Consider the following 20,748-nt stretch of genomic DNA (forward strand, 5'->3'; position numbering starts at 1 on the left):
TCTCAACATATTGCAGCCTCCATTATTTTTAATTTTGTTAGAAAACATGACTTGTTAAATGAACAGCTTTTTCAAGCTGTTGGTGCTTTACCACGTGTATCTATTGTTTACACAGTTCATTATTCAATGATCATTAGCATGTCCATGTGATGAGCATTAATATTTCATGAGATAAGACAGTATAGGGATAATCTGGGAGGTTTTGTTAACGTGTTTGAGTTGATGTAGAAACAATATATATACATCTGGAATATAATATGCCCCATGGATGGGCTGATCTGATTACAGCTACTAAGGAGAACCTCTTCTAATATCTAACTCGTCACTTGTAAGTTATGGTTAGCACCATGAGCAAGATATAGATTCTATATCATGTTGCAAGTTAGACAGGCAAAATGATGTAAATAGAAATTTAATACAGAATGTGTTGATAAATGGCTTCTGGTAATGTCACTGATCTCTGCCCTCTCCCACATTATATGTATTCGCTTGTGACATCTTCCTGAAGTATAAAATGTTTAAAAGGCATAATGACATATGATATATTGAAATTCATTGCTGTTCCTCTGAAATAATGCTTAACACTTTATTTTCTAGTTTTCCAACCTCGTTTTCTTCCAACAACAATCAGACTGCCTCGGCTTCCCTTTTACCTACCACTGTGCCCCCATATTCTACATCTTCAGTCCCATGCGTACCAAACTCTTCGATAGCCGCAACTGGTAGCACTGACTATAAACTGTCGTCGAGTGGCACCAGGAAGGCACGGGTTCTCTACGATTACGATGCTGCGGACAGCAGTGAGTTGTCACTTCTTGCTGATGAGGTGAGTAATAAAGCACCCAAATGTGAGTTATGTTTATGAATTCACTTCCTCATTGAGTAGAGTTTCTGTGTTTCATTATCTTAGCATTGTTTTAACCCTTCCCCCATCTCTCCTGATAATGGGTATAGGTCCATGGGGAATGGTGGGCCTTTCGCACCTTATCCAAGTGGCCAATATTCATTGGGAATGAGTATCTTGATTTTTTTTGTTCTTTTGCTCTTTCTAACCCAAGGGTGCTGAGACCAGTTTTGGCACTCCTACTGTTTCTAGGCTGCTAGGACCTTCCTGGTCTGTGGCTCAGCTGCTTAATGTCTTACTCAGCTGAACCTTCAAGGAACCAAGTAATTTTAATTGATCAAATTTGATTGTCTGAATCACATTTTAGTCCCTTGGACTCTGAACTGGAGAGCTGCCAAAATGTGGAGATTGATGTTTCAGAGGGAAATTGCTAAAATGAGACCTGAGAATAGAGGATTGGGATGTAAATTGAATCCATCCAAATTGTGTATATTTATCGCTTTATTACTCATCAGCAAGAAGGATAAAGCAAAAATGGAAGCTAATGACATACCAAGTGCTCAATACTGCAGAAAGCGTAGAGTATAGGAAGTGCTGGGGTGAAATTAAAAAGAAAATTAGGAAAGCGAAGAGAGAACATGAAAACATTTTAGCAAGTAAAATCAGGGAAAACACACAGATGTTTTATAAAAACATTAAGAGCAAGAGAATAATTAAAGAATAGGGCCTAATAGAGACCATACAGGTAATGTGTATGTGAAGACAAAAGATGTGGGTATGGTTCTTAATCAATACTTTGCCTCTGTTTTCACAAAAGAGGGGTGATGTAGACATTGCAATCGGGGAGGGGCAGTGTGAAGTATTAGATGAGGGAGAGGAAGTATTAAGGGGTTTAGCAGCTTTGAAAGTGGATAAATCTTTAGGCCTGGGTGCTGTTAAGAGAAGCAAAGGAGGCTCGGATGATCATTTTCTAATTCTCTGGCTACAGGTGTGGTGCTGGAGGACTGCTTAATGTACCTTTGTTTAAAAAGGGAGAACGGGATAGACCGTGCAATTACAGGCCAGACAGCCTAACCTCAGTGGTGGGAAAATTATTGGAGAAAATTCTGAGGGACAGGATAAATCAAGGACCGTCAGCATGGATTTGTTAAGAGAAGGTTGTGTCTGACTAACTTGATTGCATTTAATGGTTGATGGGTGTTTTTGTGATGAAGACTGTTTTGAGTGGGGGTCCGCAGGGCTCAGTACTAAATCCCTTGCTTTTTTTGGTATATATCAATGATTTAGACTTGAATGTAGGGGGTATGATTAAGAAGTTTGCAGATGATACAAAAATTGTCTGTGTAGTTAATTATGAAGAAAGCTGTAGGCTGCAGAAAGATAGCAATGAACTGGTCAGGTGGACAGAACAGTAGCAAATGAAATTCAATCCTGAGATCTGAGGGATAATGCATTTGGGGAGGGCTAATGAGGCAAGGGAATACACATTAAATGGGAGGACACGGAGAAGTGTGGAAGAACAAAGGGAGCTTGGAGTGCATTTGCACAGATCCCTGAAGGTAGCAGGCCAGGTAGATAAGGTGGTTAAGAAGGCATACGAAATACTTGCCTTTATTAGCCGAGACATAGAATACAAGAGCATGGAGGTTATGCTTGAACTGTATAAAACATTAGTTTGACCACAGCTAGAGCAGTGTGCGCAGTTCTGGTCACCACATTACAGGAAAGATATGATTGCACTAAAGAGGGTACAGAGGAGATTTACGAAGTTGTTGCCTGGACTGAAGAATTTTAGCTCTGAGGAAAGATTGGATCGGGTGTTTTCTTTGGATCAGAGAAGGCTGAGGGGAGACATTTTATTGAGGTGTATAAAATTATGACGCGACCAGATAGAGCGGATAGGAAGGACCTATTTCCTTGGCAGAGGGGTCAACAACCAGTGGGCATAGATTTAAAGTAATTGGGGGGAGGTTTAGAAGGGATTTGAGGGGAAATATTTTCACCCATAAGGTAGTGGGGGTCTGGAACTCGCTGCCTGAAAGAGTGGTAGAGGGAGAACTCTGCACATTTTTTTAAGTATTTGGATGTGCACTTGAAGTGCCATAACCTACAAGGCTGTGGACCAAGAGCTGGAAAGTGGGATTAGGCTGGATAGCTCTTTATCGGCTATCACGGTAACGATGGGCCGAACTGGCCGCCTTTCGTGCTGTAAATTTTTATGATTCTATATGCTGTTCTTAATTGTACCTTTCCTTGGACTTAATTTTCACTCCCATTCCCCACCCGATTGCATCACTGTGATTTAGCTTTTTAGAATTACCTTGATGATTGCCATGGAAAACGATCAATTTTACTTCAATTTTGTGTTTGAGACATTTTATTAATTAATCACTCAAAACTGTTCTACATGAAAAATATAGTAGTACCATATGTTAACGGCCTGTGACTATTTAAGTGTAGAATATACTGAAAAACTGGTGGTTAACCATGTTTATTTTCTCAGATGTGTGAATACTTGTAACTAAAATAATAGATTATTGAATTCTCAATGGTCATCATAGGCAGTCCCTTGTGTCGAGGATGACTTTCTTCACGCCAAAAAAGGATGGGTTCATAGGTGTTTCAATGAAGGACCTAATATTCCAGATCCTGAACTACATCCTGAAGGTTGGAAGATGCCTGTACGGGATTTTTTTAATGTGTGGTGGCCGTTGCACACCAGCCACCACACGGGCTTGACAGAGCTAGGTCTTGGTCCAGTGGCAAGGGTTATCCAAGATGACTGGAGAGCTGCTCTGCTGCACGAACAGAGTGCGTGCACAGATCGCGGTGTGGGCTGGCCGGTGCTGCCAGTGGCCCCAAATTCACGTCTCTCCTGGGCCCCGATCACATCCCTCCACAGTCTCGGCCGCTCCTGCTGTATCTGCATTTAGGGTCCAATCGCCGACCTGCACCTTGATGACGTCACTCTTCGCAATGGTACTTCAGTATAAGCTGCTGCATATAGAATTGCATTTATACTTTGTTAAATGCTGTAGCGCAAAGGCATTTGAACTTGGATTTTTATATTCATTTACAGGATTTGGGCATTGCTGGCAATGCCAACATTTATTGCCCATGAGAAAATGGTGGTGAGCCACCTTCTTTGAACTGCTGCGGTCTGAGTGGTGAAGGTACTCCCAGAGTGATGGTGGGGCCGGTTGTTCCTGGATTTTGTCCCAGTGACGATGAAGGAATGGCAATATATTTCTAAGTCAGGATAGTGTGACTTGGAGGTGGCGGTGTTCCCATGCGCCTGCTGCCCTTGTCCTTCTAGGTGGTAGAGGTCGTGGGTTTGGGAGGTGCTGTTGAAGAAGCCTTGGTGAGTTGCTGCAGTGCATCTTGTAGATGGTACACACTGCAGCCATGGTGCGCCAGTGGTGGAAGGAGTGAATGTTTAAGGTGGTGGATGGTGGGCCAATCCAGCGGGCTGCTTTGTCCTGGATGGTGTCGAGCTTCTCCAGTGTTGTTGGAGCTGCACTCATCTAGACAAGTAGAGACTATTCCATCACACTCCTGACTTGTGCCTTGTACATGGTGGAAGGGCTTTGGGGAGTCGAAAGGTGAGACATGCTGCAGAATAGCCAGCCTCTGACTTACTGAGTCACCCTTGGTGACAGACATTGAAGTTCCCCACCCAGAGTACATTCTGTGCCCTTGCAATTATTGATGTAATCCATTGCTGCACTCCCAACTATAACAGCACAGGGGTATTAAGTACTCCAACTGAAATTTGGCATTTCCAGTAAAATGTTGTGCGTATCCCAACACTCTTGATTACACACTTTACGGTTCAATGGTTCTGCATTCTAAGTTCTAAGATTGTCGTGAGCAGTAGCTGGAGTCTAAGCCTATTTGATCGATGATGGAAATTTTACCTGTATGTAAATGCCTTTTTAAGCACTTGCCTTCTTTTCACTTTTGCATCTCTTGACCCGTATATTACTGCTAAGGAACCAGGCAGAGAAATTGGCGGCTTATCGATCTTCTTCCAGTTCAGCAACAAAAATGTGCTTGTATATAGTGCCTTTTAATGTAGAAAATGTCCCCGGCCAGGCAGGAAAAAAAAGTAAGAGAAATAAATAGGACAGTGACCGCTGAGCCATGAACGGAGACTTTAGGAGACGAGAAAAGGCGAGGCCGTGGGAGGGAGGGAGTTTGAGAGTTGGATCAAAGCGGCTGTAGGCTCTGCTACTCGTCAGCCAAAAGAGAGATGTGAATGCGAGAGTCCGATGGCTTAAACGTACAGAAAGGGATACAAGTCTGGAGGAGGTTGCAGATGTGATGTGAAGCCTAGGAGGGATTTGAAATCGAGGCATTTAAATTGTGGGTTAGGGTCTGGAAACCCATGCAAGTCGGTGAGGACAGATGATGGGTGAACAGGACAGGAAATGGGTAAGCAAGTTTTGGATAATTTGGGGTTGATGGAAGGCGAAAGATGGGAAGCTAGTGAGGAAGACATTAAAGAAATCGAGCCGGTGAAAAAGAGGATGAATAAGTGTTGTGGAGGTGGGCGTATGTGGTCTTGGTAACGGATATACCATGTGGGCTCTGAAGGTCAGCACGAGGAATCCCGCAGCAGCCAAGGGTCGGCTTCCAGCAGCAAGAAGGTTCTGAAATTCTCAACACTAGGAATGTGTCTCTTTTTTTTTTTTGTTTTGTGTTTCTTTTCTTCTGCGAGCGCGTGTCTACACACCCGGCACACTCGCACTGTAAAATATGTAACATTATAAATATTATCAAACCACAGGACACCAAGGGTTTTGCAGGATCTGGTTCAGCCTGACCAAGTGGCTGAGGGTGATAGTGACAAGGGAGTGGAGTTTATCATGGGGCTGGAAATGATGGTAATTGGAGCAAGTGTGAGCTGTTATGGATATGGTGCATTTAAGGAAGGGATTCTGGTGGGTTATTAGAAAAGGTTGAAATTGAACTGAACCTGGTGTTTTAAATATCTTTTTACAGGACTGTTTTTATGTTACACTGCCATGAGTATTTTGTAATATCTATGTTCACTATTTGAAGTGCATTGAATAGAAATGATTTGTATCAGCCTTGCTCTGTTTATACAGAGCATGCAGTATTGTTTACAGGTAGAATGTAATTTTAATTTCTGTTCTGCAATTTAGATATTTCTCTCCTTCCCTCCCTCCATCCCTCTCTTTTCAGTCCATTTCTCTTTCCCTTCCTCTTCCCATTTTCCTCTCCATTGTCATTCTTCTCTCTGGCTCTCCTTTATCTTCTCACCTCTCTCCTTTGCTCTGCACTAACTAGTGGATTAATAGAGCTGGTTTCTGTTTCAGGTTATAACAGTTTATAGTCTGCCGGGAATGGACTCTGACTGGTTGATGGGTGAAAGAGGAAATCAGAAAGGAAAAGTCCCCATTACATATTTGGAGCTGCTAAACTGAAGATGTGACTATCTGAGCCTTTCATATTGGTTGTAATTGCAATATATTTAATTGCAGCTAACTTTGTATAAAGGAGTTTATGAAATGTCTTCCACAAAAGTTGTCCCTGACATGTTGGGGATCAGTTGTTACATGTATGGCAAAAGTCGCAAGTGGACACCACACATCAAAGCGAATATGTAAACCCATGCTTTTGAAAACTTGTAATATTTTTGTGCCATGAATATTATTTGCTACAAGATATCTGCTTCATTTTCTATTTAATATTTCATTAACTAAAATAACTTGCTTACTTTAGTGGTTGGAAATGCATTTCTTAATTAAACCAACTTGAGTACAAAGTCCCTGTATTTCTAAAACTTTATTACCAGAAACATGGAATTTAGCTTATAAATTACATGTGCTTGACTAAATGTTAAAAATTGATGTACAGCATTGCCAAAATAAAACAAATTGCCAAACGTCCTGTTTCCATTATCTAATTGTTGTGTGCTTGGACTTTAGAACCATACCAGCATATACGCTCAAAGGTAGTGAATCAAAGTGTGCTATTGGTCAACCTATGTGATTTGGGTGAAATTGCTCCGACTAGACCACGTTACGAAACTTGAGTGTCGGCTGTAGCTCAGTGGGTAGCACACTCGCCTGAGTCAGAAGGTTGTGGGTTCAAGCCCCACTCCAGAAACTTGAGCACATAAAAAAAAAAACTAGGCTGACACTCCAGTGAAGTGCTGAGGGAGCTGTCTTTCAGATGAGACGTTAAACCGAGGCCTCATCTGCCCCCTCAGGTGGACGTAAAAGATCCCATGGCACATTTTCGAAGAGGAGCTGGGGAGTTCTCCCTGGTGTCCTGGCCATTATTTATCCCTCAATCAGTGTTAATGATCAGATAATCTTTTTTTTTATCACATTGCTGTTTGTGGCAGTTTGCTGTGCACTTCCCACATTACAACAGTGACTACACTCCAAAACTACTTAAGTGGCTGTAAAGCGCTTTGAGATGTCCAGAGGTCGTAAAGGCGCTACATAAATGCAAGTCTTTCTCTCCCTGCATGGGCTTCTGCAGTTCTTTGCCTTCTGTTATAAAGAGGTGTCTCACAGCATCTGGGTTGGCTGGTTTTAAGAGGGGACACTATGGTGTTTTCTTTCGGTGGGGATGCCGGTCCTGATATTGACACTGGCACCGTTTAAAGCCAGAGGTGCTTTGCAATCAGTCCAAGTATTTGTCCTGGCAATGATCATTTCCAAAAGCATCAAAGGATTGAGAGCCGTTTAACATCAACACTTCAGATGGCAGATCTGTGAAGCGCCTGCCCAAAGGGAAGTGAGCTTTCTTCAAACTTGAGGATATTTGACTCCAGGGTCAAAACATTCCATGCAAGGTAGAGATGGGACCACTCATTTCTCTGCCCTACCATAATATCAATCACTGCCATCTCTAGTGCAAACAAAAACTTGAGGTGGATGAGGCACCAGTAGGGAATGCTGTGCCCTTTGTGGTGTTTTTAGTCTTGCCTCCCCCTTCCCCACTTCAAAATTCTGTGAAATGAAGAGGAATCTAACCCATTGGCCAGCAAGGTGCTAGAATTACTGCTCAAGGGCTATGGGGGGAGGGGGACAATACCAGCAGGCCAGGAATACACTGGTTTATTCCTATTGTACTTACTTTTTAAAAAAAAATTAAAAAATGCAGAATTCCAGCCCATATTTTACAACCAACGTGTTGGGAGAAGTTTTCTTGAAACTAGTGTCATGTTTAGTATTTGTGTCAAACCAGAAAGGCTATGTAGACTGAGTATGTCGGCAGGTTTTACACAACACTAGTGTGTGATGGTTGGACAAATAAGGGTGGTATTGATGTTGGCTTATTTTGATTCTTCAACTTGTTTTCAATGGTGCTTCCTCTTGTCACACTTGAGATCGCAGTGCGGCCTCCTCCAGTCAAAGAATGAGGGGTGTGGTTCCGAACAAAGTTTAGGGTGCACTTGTACTGTTAAACATAAGAACATAAGAATTGGGAACAAGAGAAAGCCATCTAGCCCCTCGAGCCTGCTCCGCCATTCAATAAGATCATGGCTGATCTGGCCGTGGACTCAGCTCCGCTCCCCGTAACCCTTAATTCCCTTATTGGTTAAAAATCTATCTGTGACTTGAAAACATTCAATGAGCTAGCCTCAACTGCTTCCTTGGGCAGAGAATTCCACAGATTCACAACCCTCTGGGAGAAGAAATTCTTTCTCAACTCGGTTTTAAATTGGCTCCTGCGTATTTTGAGGCTGTGCCCCCTAGTTCTAGTCTCCCCGACCAGTGGAAACAACCTCTCCGCCTCTATCTTGTCTATCCCTTTCATTATTTTAAATGTTTCTATAAGATCACCCCTCATCCTTCTGAACTCCGAGTAAAGACCCAGTCTACTCAATCTATCATCATAAGGTAACTCCCTCATCTCCGGAATCAGCCTAGTGAATCGTCTCTGTACCCCCTCCAAAGCTAGTATATCCTTCCTTAAGTAAGGTGACCAAAACTGCACGCAGTACTCCAGGTGCGGCCTTACCAATACCCTATACAGTTGCAGCAGGACCTCCCTGCTTTTGTACTCCATCCCTCTCGCAATGAAGGCCAACATTCCATTCGCCTTCCTGATTACCTGCAAACTAACTTTTTGGGATTCATGCACAAGGACCCCCAGGTCCCTCTGCACCTCAGCATGTTGAGTTTAGCATTGCCATGAAGTTTCTGCCCCATCTTGATGCCAGCAGTGTAAATCAGCAGACAGGACCTGACCTGAACGGTGGGAAGGGAGATGGTTAAAAAGGCAGGTATTGCATCTCTTGCATTTGCATGGGAAGATGCCGTGGGAAGGGGTGATTAACGAGTGGACCAGGGTGTGTCGGAGGGAACTATCCCTTTGGACTGCTGGGAGGGGAAGATGTGTATGTTGGTGTCATCACGCTGGAAATGGCGGAGGATGATCCAGGGCCCCAAAACACTCCAGGTGTAACGGCGATTTACTTGTACTTGCATTTAGAATACTGTATTCGCTGCTCATGGTGCGGTCTCCTCTACATTGGGGAGACCAAAAGCACATTGGCTAATCATTCATTTTGGGGAACACCGCCATTCAATCTGCAAGCGCGATCCCCAGCTTCCAGTCGTCTGTCATTTTAGTTCTCCGTCCCACTCCACCCTTGCTGCACTCTGCCTCCTACATCGTTCCAATGCAATTCAACTTGAACTCGAGGGACAGCACCTTATCTTTGTATTTGGCACTTTACAGCCTTCCAAATTCAGTTCAACAATTTTAGACCATAATCTCTGTCCCTATTTTTTCAGATGGCAGCTATTGATGATTCTACCATTCCCATTTCATCATCATAGGCAGTCCCTCGAAATCAAGGAAGACTTGCTTCCACTCTAAAAGTGAGTTCTCGGGTGACTGTACACTCTAATACGGGAATTAGTCTGTCAGAGGTGGGATAGGCAGTGGTTGAAGGAAAGGGTGGGTGGAGAGTCTAGTTTGCCGCACCCTCCTTCCGCTGCCTGCACTTGTTTTCTGCATGCTCTCGGCAACGAGACTCGATGCTCAGCGCCCTCCCGGATGCTCTTCCTCCACTTAGGGTGGGCTTTGGCCAGGGACTCCCAGGTGTCGGTGGGGATGTTGCACTTTATCAAGGAGGCTTTGAGAGTCTCCTTGAAACGTTTCCACTGCCCACCTGGGGCTTGCTCGCCATATAGGAGTTCCGAGTAGAGTGCTTGCCTTGGGACATGCGAACAATGTGGCCCACTCAACGAAGCTGGTTGAGTGGTCAGTGTTTCGATCCTGGATGTTGCCCTGATCAAGAATACTAACGTTGGTGCATCTGTCCTCCCAGAGATATCGTTGCCAATTAAGTTAATCTAGGGGTTAAGTCATGGCAGGAGAGCTTGGACACGTGTTATGCTCCTCCTGTGCTATGTGGGAAGCGTCCCTGGTGACTACGTGTGCAGGAAGTGTATCTGCCTGCAGCACCTGACAGACCACATTGCGGCACTGGAGCTGCGGGTGGATTTACTCTGGAGCATCCACGATGCTGAGAATGACGTGAATAGCACATTTAGTGAGTTGGCCACACTGCAGGTAAAGGGTACACAGGCAGATAGGGGATGGGTGACCAACAGGAAGAGCAGTGGAAGTTAGGGAGTGCAGGGGTCCCCTGTGGTCGTCATCCTGCAAAACAGATACACTGCTTTGGGTACTGTTGAGGGGGATGACTCATCAGGGGAAAGCAGCAGCAGCCAAATTCATGGCACTGTGGGTGGCTCTGCTGCACAGGAGGGGAGGAAAAAGAGTGGGAGAGCTCTACTTAGGGGATTCAATTGTAAGGGGAATAGATAGACGTTTCTGCGGCCGCAATCGAGACACCATGATATGTTGCCTCTCTGGTGCAAGGGTCAAGGATGTCTCAGAGCGGGTGCTGAACATTTTGAAAAGGGAGGGTGAACAGCCAGTTGTCATGGTGCATATCGGTACCAACGATATAGGTAAAAAACAGGATGTGGTCCGACAAGCTGAATTTAGGGAGCTCGGAGTTAAATTTAAAAAGTAGGACCTCAAAGGTAGTAATCTCAGGATTGTTACTAGTGCCACGTGCTCGTCAGAGTAGGAATTGCAGGATAGCTCGGAAAATACGTGGTGCAGAAGGGAGGGATTCAAATTCCTGGGACATTGGAACCGGTTCTGGGGGAGGTGGGAACAGTACAAACCGGACAGTCTGCACCTGGGTAGGACCAGAACCAATGTCCTAGGGGCAGTGTTTGCTAGTGCTGTTGGGAAGGAGTTAAACTAATATGGCAGGGGGATGGGAACCTATGCAGGGAGACAGAGGGAAGTAAAATAGGGGCAGAAGCAAAAGATAGAAGAAAAGTAAAAGTGGAGGGCAGAGAAACCCAAAGCAAAAATCAAAAAGAGCCACATTGCAGCAAAATTCTAAAAGGGCAAAGTGTGTTAAAAAGACAAGCCTGAAGGCTCTGTGCCTCAATGTGAGGAGTATTCATCAGGTGGACGAATTAACTGCACAGGCAGCAATTAATGAATATGATGTCATTGGCATCACGGAGATAAGGCTCCAGGATGACCAAGGCTAGGAACTCAACATCCAGGGGTATTCAACATTCAGGAAGGATAGGCAGAGAGGAAAAGGAGGTGGGGTAGCATTGCTGGTTAAAGAAGAAATTAACGCAATAGTAAGGAAGGACATTAGCTTGAATGATGTGGAATCTGTATGGGTAGAGCTATGGAATACCAAAGGGCAGAAAACGCTAGTGGGAGTTGTGTACAGACCACCAAACAGTAGTAGTGAGGTTGGAGACAGCATCAAACAAGAAATTAGGGATGCATGCAATAAAGGTACAGCAGTTATCATGGGCGACTTTAATCTACATATAGATTGGGCTAACCAAACTGGTAGCAATACAATGGAGGAGAATTTCCTTGCGTGTACTAGGAATGGTTTTCTGGACCAATATGTTGAGGAACCAACTAGAGGGCTGGCCATTTGATTGCAAGGGACCTACGTTTGCCTGGACTGGGTGATGTGTAATGAGAAAGGACTAATTAGAATCTTGTGCGAGGCCCCTTGGGGAAGAGTGACCTAATCTGGTAGAATTCTTTATTAAGATGGAGAGTGACACAGTTAATTCAGAGATTAGGGTCCTGAACTTAAGGAAAGGTAACTTCGATGGTATGAGACATGAATTGGCTAGAATAGACTGGCAAATGACACTTAGAAGGTTGACGGTGGATAGGCAATGAAAAACATTGAAAGATCACATGGATGAACTTCAACAATTGTGCATCCCTGTCTGGAGTAAAAATAAAATGGAGAAGGTGGCTCAACCGTGGCTAACAAGGGAAATTAAGGATAGTGTTAAATCCAAGGAAGAGGCAAATAAATTGGCCAGAAAAAGCAGCAAACCTGAGGACTGGGAGAAATTTAGAATTCAGCAGAGGATGACAAAGGGTTTAATTAGGAGGGGGACAATAGAGTATGAGAGGAAATTTGCTGGGAACATAAAAACTGACTGCAGAATCTTCTATAGATATGTGAAGAGAAAAAGATTAGTGAAGGCAAACGTAGGTCTCTTGCAGTCAGATTCAGGTGAATTTATAATGGGGAACAAAGAAATGGCAGACCAGTTGAACAAATAGTTTGGTTCTGTCTTCACGAAGGAAGACACAAATAACCTTCCGGATGTACTAGGGGACCGAGGATTTAGTGAGAAGGAGGAACTGAAGGATATCTTTATTAGGCGGGAAATTGTGTTATGGAAATTGATGGGATTGAACACCGATAAATCCCCGGGGGCTTATAGTCTGCATCCCAGAGTATTTAAGGAAGTGGCCCTAGAAATAGTGGATGCTTTGATGATCATTTTCCAACAGTCTATCGACGCTGGATCAGTTCCTATGGACTGGAGGGTAGCTAATATAACATCACTTTTTTCAAAAAGAGGGAGTGAGAAAACAGTAATTATAGACCGGTTAGCCTGACATCAGTCATGTGGAAAATGTTGGAATCAATTATTAAAGATGAAATAACAGCGCATTTGGAAAGCATTGACTGGATCGGTCCAAGTCAACATGGATTTATGAAAGGGAAATCATGCTTGACAAACCTTCTGGAATTTCTTGAGGATGTAACTAGTAAAGTGGTCAAGGAAGAACCAGTGGATGTGGTGTATTTGGATTTTCAAAAGGCTTTTGTCAAGGTCCCACACAAGAGATTGGTTGCAAAATTAAAGCACATGGTATTGGGGTAATGTACTGACTTGGATAGAGAACTGGTTGGAAGACAAGAAGCAGAATATCGGGATAAATGGGTCCTTTTCAGAATGGCAGGCAGTGACTGGTGGGGTGCCGCAGGACTCAGTGCTGGGACCCCAGCTATGTACATTAATGATTTAGATGAAGGAATTGAGTGTAATATCTCCAAGTTTGCAGATGACACTAAACTGGGTGGCGTTGTGAGCTGCGAGGAGAACACTAAGAGGCTGCAGGGTGATTTGGACAGGTTGGGTGAGTGGGCAAATGCATGGCAGATGCAGTCTAATGTGGATAAATGTGAGTTTATCCACTTTGGGGGCAAAAACACGAAGGCAGAATATTATCTGAATGGCGGCAGATTAGGAAAAGAGGAGGCGCAACGAGACCTGGGTGTCATGGTACATCAGTCATTGAAAGTTGGCATGCAGGTACAGCAAGCGGTGAAGAAGGCAAATGGTATGTTGGCCTTCATAGCTTGGGGTTTTGAGTATAGGAGCAGGGAGGCCTTACTGCAGTTGTACAGGGCCTTGGTGAGGCCTCACCTGGAATATTGTGTTGAGTTTTGGTCTCCTAATCTGAAGAAGGATGTTCTTGCTATTGAGGAAGTGCAGCGAAGGTTCACCAGACTGATTCCCGGGATGGCTGGTCTGACACATGAGGAGAGACTGGATCGACTGGGCCTTTATTCACTGGAGTTTAGAAGGATGAGAGGGGATCTCATAGAAGCATATAAAATTCTGATGGGACTGGACAGGTTAGATGCAGGAAGAATGTTCCTGATGTTGGGGAAGTCCAAAACCAGGGGACACAGTCGACGGATAAGGGGTAAGCCATTTACAACTGAGATGAGGGGAAACTTCTTCACTCAGAGAGTTGTTAACCTGTGGAATTCCCTACCACAGAGAGTTGTTGATGCCAGTTCGTTGGATATATTCAAGAGAGAGTTAGATGTGACCCTTATGGCTAAAGGGATTAAGGGGTATGGAGAGAAAACAGGAAAGGGATACTGAGGTGAAAGATCAGCCATGATCTTATTGAATGATAGTGTAGGCTCAAAGGGCCGAATGGCCTACTCCTGCACCTATTTTCTGTTTTTATGTTTCTATGGTGGTATTTCTCCAGCGATTTGAGGTGTCTACTGTATATGGTCCACGTCTCTGAGCCATACAGGAGGGTGGGTATCATTACAGTCCTGTAGACCATAAGCTTGGTGCCAGATTTGAGGTCCTGATCTTCGAACACTCTCTTCCTCAGGCGGCCGAATACGGTGCTGGCGCACTGGAGGCGGTGTTGAATCTCATCGTCTATGTCTGCCGTTACTGATAATAGGCTCCTGAGGTATGGAAAGTGGTATATGTTGTCCAGGGTCGCGCCGTGGATCTTGATGACTGGGGGGCATTGCTGTGTGGCGGGGTCAGGTTGGTGGTGGACCTTTATCTTACTGATGTTTAGTGTAAGGCCCGAGCTTTCGTCGGCCTCAGTGAAGATGTTGGCGATGACTTGGAGTTCAGCCTCTGTTCGCAGACACATCTTCGAGACTGCTTTTGTATTTTTACTTGTCCCATTACCATCTCCTTTTGCCTTGTAGTATCATCCCTTTTCTAATTTAATCTCATGCATTACGCCCTATCACAGACCTTCCCTTTTGTTCTTTCCTCCCCTCCCTCCTTTCCCTGCCTCTGTACTTGTTTACAATCTGTTACAGCTCTAACTTTTGAAAGTTCTGATGCAAGGCCATTGACCTGAATTGTTAACTGTTTCTCCCACAGATGCTGCCTGACTTGCTGAGTATTTCCAGCATATTCGGTTTTTATTCTAGTGTAAAATGGCTAATGCCTGTCTAAAACTCACAATCAAGCCTTTTATTCAGTGGAGCGAGTGAATGTTACCTGATCAATAGCACAACGGTAAATTTCTTCGAGGGTATTGTCCGAGGTAACTTTGTTCCGCTAATCCCGGTGCAGCTAAGTGACATGCTTATTTGTTTGTGTAGATTGAACTTGTGTCGTAGGATCAGGAAGGCCATATCTATGGCAATGAATGTAGTCTCGTTAATTGGTTAATCTGTTGATTGAATTCAAGCTACAATGACCGACAATGCTCCTTTGTTTTTAGCTACACTTGCACGATGAAACTGTTTTCCAAATCATTGCTTTGTATGTAATCATCGCAGCTTGTCATGCTTTAAATGATCTTGTTTGGAATCCTTTATGAAAGGATATCTGTATTTCATTGTTCCATAATAGGCCATGGTCACTGTCCAAAATAATGGGTCCCAGCCTGTTGCAGGGTCAAAATGTCAAATTAACAAGCTATTTGTTCACATCAGTTCTTCTTCACACTATTACAGCAATTTTACTGCAAGACTGTGTCGAAATCTCGACCTCCGATAAATGACTCAGACACCTTCAGCTCCGGCAGAAGTTTCTTTAATTTACTTGCTAGCAAGGGAAAGGTCACACTCAGTCAATGGCTAAGTGAACACCTCCGAAATGGTACAGTTTCACGAGATATTTATACAGTAAAACCCAAGTTATGGCCTCTCCCTGTGTATTGGCTCTGTCTCGCAGTCAGTGAATACAGATAAAGAGTTAATTACTACATCCTTGTCCTGACGTGGTTTCCAGATATTTCCTTTTGTCAGGGTTATTAGTTGGCCAGCCGGCCATTACTCGATGAGAGTGTGGTAATGAGCTATTACCTGCCTTGCATTGTGTCAGGATTGTCCAGTTTCCTGGTCAGTTATCTTTTTTCATCAAATGGATGAGGTCTCTACAAGAGATAATGGCTGGTGGTTTGAGTACTTCGAAAAGGGTGGGGTGGCATGGAACATGTCGTATAGACAATAGGAGAGCACCATGGGGGGGGGGGGTACTTGTCTCAGCAGGACTTGCCTCCTAGCTGTCTGGTGTCTATCAACCCTTTCAAGCCAGGTTTAGCTGTTTATGCAAGCCAACTGCTTTATGCAGAAATTTCTAGAAGGACCAGGACTCCATTTTGTTATATATTAAAAAGGGCACTAAAATACCGTGTGGTATCAGCTTAAATATAAATACATTTCCACATTCCCCCATTTTGTCCTTCACAAGGACAACTTAATCCATTCTGATCTTGTACAGTCTCTCTATTTCCATTTCCACACAAGAGCCTTCAGTAGTTGTTGCTACCATAACTCTAGCCGTGGTCTCGGTAGGTCACATGGTTTTTCCCAGCCTGGCACAGCAACACTTAACCAAGACAAGTAATAGATATAGGGTGAAGACTATCAGCAGGAATATGATCAAACCCTGTACGACAGATCTCCCTAGAGATCCCAACCATCCCGATGCCCAACCCCACAAGGTGATATCATCCTGCCAACTGTCTGTTTATACTCTATTACCTTTACCCTAATGTATTCAGCTAGACTGCCGATTTCTTCTGATTTATCCGGGATATACGTACAGCATTCTCCACCTATTAATGAGCATGTCCCTCCTTCCTTGGCTAGGAGATAATCTAAGGCCATACGATTTGAGAGCCACTGTTCGAATAGCTACCATTTCATTATTCACCCCTTCAAAGGCTTGGGAAGTCGCGTTGGCTACTGATTCGACTAAGTTAGCCAGTTCCCGTAACTGCCATTCGGTTGATGCTATTCCATAGGGTGGCACCATTACCTTGAATATTCCGTTTAGCCATGTCAAATCCCGTTTAATTCTATGACTTCCATAGTCATCCCTTAGAGTCTTTATTGATCTGATAAAGGGTACCATATATCCTAAGTAACAGGACCCTGTCCAGTTGCCTGGTAACCATGGGTAGGCTTTATGGCCACAAATAAAGTAGGTGCAATTATCGGACGTCAGCTCCTGGTCCTTTTGCACCATCCATACTCGAGTGGTCTCACCTTCCCACCCTTCACCTGGGGCTTTGTTATGGACCATTGTCCAGCCAATGGTTGCTATCTTTCTCCCATCAGTGGGATTAGTTGTGGCTTGCCATTTAGTCATTTGGGAACACTTGCTGCGTCCCATTTCTGGTCCTTTAGTCCCATTACTCACTAGGCATATTATACTTTCAGGATTTCCTATTCCGGGAGTAATACTTAGGAAGGGTGGCTGACTGTTATTATTATAATTGGGCTGGTACCATCCCTGGAAGGTTGTAAGTTTATACCCTGCTGACCTCCATTCTGTTTGCTCCTTCGTTTCTGATACCTTGGTTAGGTTTGTCCTATTTTGCACTATCAACCATTCTACCATTTCTGATTCGTTAAAGGGGACAGATCTCAGGGGAATACCCCCTTTGGAGTGGACAGGTACATGGGAACATATCCAACAACTCGGCAAGTTTCTTTCTTGAGCATACTTATGACTCAGTGCCATAAATACGTTTACTTGCAGTTCCCTTCGGTGGCGTGTCTGTACCCCTGGTATAATCAATAATGCAAAGTAAAACCCTGTCAAGCCCAGCACCATCAGTCCCCATAGTCCATACAGTTCCTTATTCAGTCTTCCTTTTTCTGTTCCTCTGGTTCCTTCTTCCCTTCCTCCTGGTTGGGTGCCCTTTTGCAATGGGATGCATGGATCCATGTTGGTCTTTCCTTTACCTTGATTGCAGTATTAGTCGCCAGCAAGACCTGGTATGGTCCTTCAAATCTTGGCTGTAGACTGCTTTTTCTTTTAAAGATTTTGATGGAACCGAATTCCCCAGGCTCCAGGTTATGACACTTCCCTTCCGCTGGCTTGACTTGCGCTTCCTTTACCTGTGAATGAAAGCTGGAAATACATTTGGTTTGTGCAATACAATAACTCAACATATTTTCCTCCATTTTGAGGATGTCCATTTGTTTTGCAGTAAATGGTGCTGTAAAAGGTAGTCATTGGGGACGTCCCATAACTATCTCATGCGGTGACAGGCCTGTTGTTCTGTTGGTTGCAGGTCGCATTACCATCAAAGCTAAGGACAGCAGTTCTGTCCATTTCAGTCCAGTGTCATTGCATAGTTTTGCCAGCTTATTTTTAAGCATTCCATTATATCTTTCAACAAGTCCAGCTGATTGTGGATGATAACTGCAATGAAAACGTTGATTAATCTGTAAAGCTTTACACATTTCTCTGATAACAGTTCCCGTGAAATGTGACCCGTTATCACTAGAAAGCTTAGCAGGGATTCCGAAGCACGGTACGATTTCTTTTAACAAACATTTAGCAACAGTAGTGGCATCGGCCTTTTTACATGGAAAGGCTTCAATCCATCTAGAGAACACATCTACAATAACTAATACATACTTGAATCCCATACACATAGGTAGTTCAATAAAATCCATTTGTAAATGTACAAAAGGCCCGACTGGATTTGGGTGGGAGGCACATTCTACTTTTTCCGTCTTACCTGGATTCATTGTCTGACAGGTAACACAATTTTCACAGATTTGTTTTGCAATTGTCGAAATACCTGGTGCATACCAAGTTGCCAAAATATAATCTGTCATTCCCCCTTTGCCTGCATGTGTGAATGTATGAACACATCGGGCAATCCATGGAAGTAAGGATTTGGGCGCCACCACGCGGCCGTCGTGGTGAACCCATATTCCTTCTGGATTTTTGTAACATTGATCCTTCGTCCAGGTCACCACCTCCTCCGTACTGGCCTGTGTCTGAAAGGTCAGCACGTCATTAATAGTGGGTAACGGGTCTGAGTAATAGTGGGTGGCAGGTCTGAGCAATTATAAGGTTCAGATTTGATAACAGTTCGACTTCATATTTAGTGGTTCTTGCGGAGGTTAGGTGTTGGGTGGCACATTTAGTAAGTAAAATCTCGACAGAGTGTGGGATGTATATGTCATGTATTCAACCAGCATTGTAACCCATGTATAAACTGACCTAAGTTGTACACCGTGAGAACACTGACCACTAGGTGGGAGACACTCCTAATCTGGACCTTCAGGTATAAAAGGGGAAGCTCCACCCACCTTCATCACTTGAGTGCTAAGGAATAAAGGACAGGTCACAGACTGACCTTCTCTCAAGCATGGGCCTCGTGTGCATTTATACTGAATAGTAAGGACGTATCAATGGCGACAAGAAACTTGGATTTAAACCACGCGAGCATGGCCACTAGCAGAACAGACGAGAGGTACTGTGTTAAGGAATGGTTGGGACAGAGATTCAACATTGTTAAAGCAGCACACAGTTCTCCAGGCAGACAAGGGCAGTCGGGCATGCCCCAACATGTAGTCGAACCCAGAGGGGGAGTTCGACAGAGACAATGGCAAGCTGAACAGCGATTCACGCCATTGCAAGGGACAATGCGGCCAGTAATGGGGCCATCAACACCTGTTAATGGTGCACTCAAGGACAATAACAGGGGCAGTCAGGGACGATCGACTGGCAAGGGACTTTTTGTTTCAAACCGCAACTCATGCTGGAGGTGTGGAGGCATACATTCAACCGGAGTTTGCAGAGATGAGCAAAATACCTGCAGAAATTGCAGAAATGGACACTGGGGGAAATCGCTGGAAGCTGAAGTTCAGCGAGTTCATGTGGAGCACGTATACAGTTCATACACCAGGACGCCACCGATAATGATGAAAGTGCTCCTCAATGGCATCCCAGTATCAATGGAGTTAGACACGGGTGCCAGCCAGTCCCTGATGGGTATCAAACAGTTCAAAATGTTGTGGGCATCCAAGGCCAGGAGGCCAAAATTATCGCCAATTGACGCACAGCTACGGACTTACACAAAGCAGATCATTCCGGTGCTAGGCAGCGCCACGGTAGTCGTGACCCACAAAGATTCGGAGAACAGGTTGCCACTCTGGATTGTCCCAGGGGATGGTCCCGCACTACTGGGGAGGAGCTGGCTTGCTGTCATGAACTGGAAATGGAGCGATGTCAATGCAATTTCCTCTGTGGAGCGAGTATCATGCTCACAGATCCTGGACAAATTTGACTCATTATTTCAACCCGGCATTGGCACTTTCATGGGGGCCAAGGTAGTGATTCACATAAACCCGGACGCCAGACCAGTACACCACAAGGCCAGAGCGGTGCCGTACGTGATGCGGGAAAAGATAGAAGGCGAATTGGACCGCCTGTTGAGGGAGGGCATCATCTCGCCAGTCGAATTCAGTGACTGGGCGAGCCCGATTGTGCCGGTGCTCAAGGCGGATGGGTCGGTCAGGATATGTGGTGATTACAAGGCCACCATCAATCAGGTGTCACTCCAAGACCAGTACCCACTACCGAGAACGGAGGACCTCTTTGCGACGCTATCCGGTGGCAAACATTTTTCAAAATTGGACCTGACCTCAGCTTACATGACCCAGGTGCTGGCGAGTGAGTCGAAGAAGCTGACCACCATCACGACACACAAGGGGTTGTTTGAGTACAACAGATGTCCGTTCGGGATTCGCTCGGCCGCCGCGATCTTCCAACGAAATATGGAAAGCCTCCTCAAGTCGATTCCAGGGACAGTGGTTTTTCAGGACGACATCCTCATTACGGGTTGCGATACTGAAGAACACCTCCACAACCTGGAGGAGGTGCTACGCAGACTGGACCGGGTAGGTCTGCGACTGAAAAAGGCGAAGTGCGTCTTCCTAGCTCCAGAGGTAGAATTCCTGGGGATGAGGGTAGCAGCAGACGGGATCAGCCCTACTGCATCCA

General features: G+C 44.6%; 1 protein-coding gene across 1 annotated transcript in view; it reads left to right on the forward strand.

The window, feature by feature from the left end:
- The window catches only part of LOC139268425 (endophilin-B1-like), a 50,383-nt gene extending 43,628 nt beyond the window's left edge, over window positions 1-6,755 (forward strand). Inside the window, exons 8-9 of the mRNA XM_070886547.1 lie at window positions 598-826; window positions 6,187-6,755. Coding sequence (XP_070742648.1) covers window positions 598-826; window positions 6,187-6,294 — 337 coding nt within the window. The 3' untranslated portion in view covers window positions 6,295-6,755. The remainder of the gene's footprint in view (window positions 1-597; window positions 827-6,186) is intronic.
- The last annotated feature ends 13,993 nt before the right edge of the window (window positions 6,756-20,748 follow it).

Source organism: Pristiophorus japonicus, chromosome 8 (genome assembly GCF_044704955.1).
Source record: "Pristiophorus japonicus isolate sPriJap1 chromosome 8, sPriJap1.hap1, whole genome shotgun sequence".
Taxonomy (NCBI): Eukaryota; Metazoa; Chordata; class Chondrichthyes; family Pristiophoridae; genus Pristiophorus; species Pristiophorus japonicus.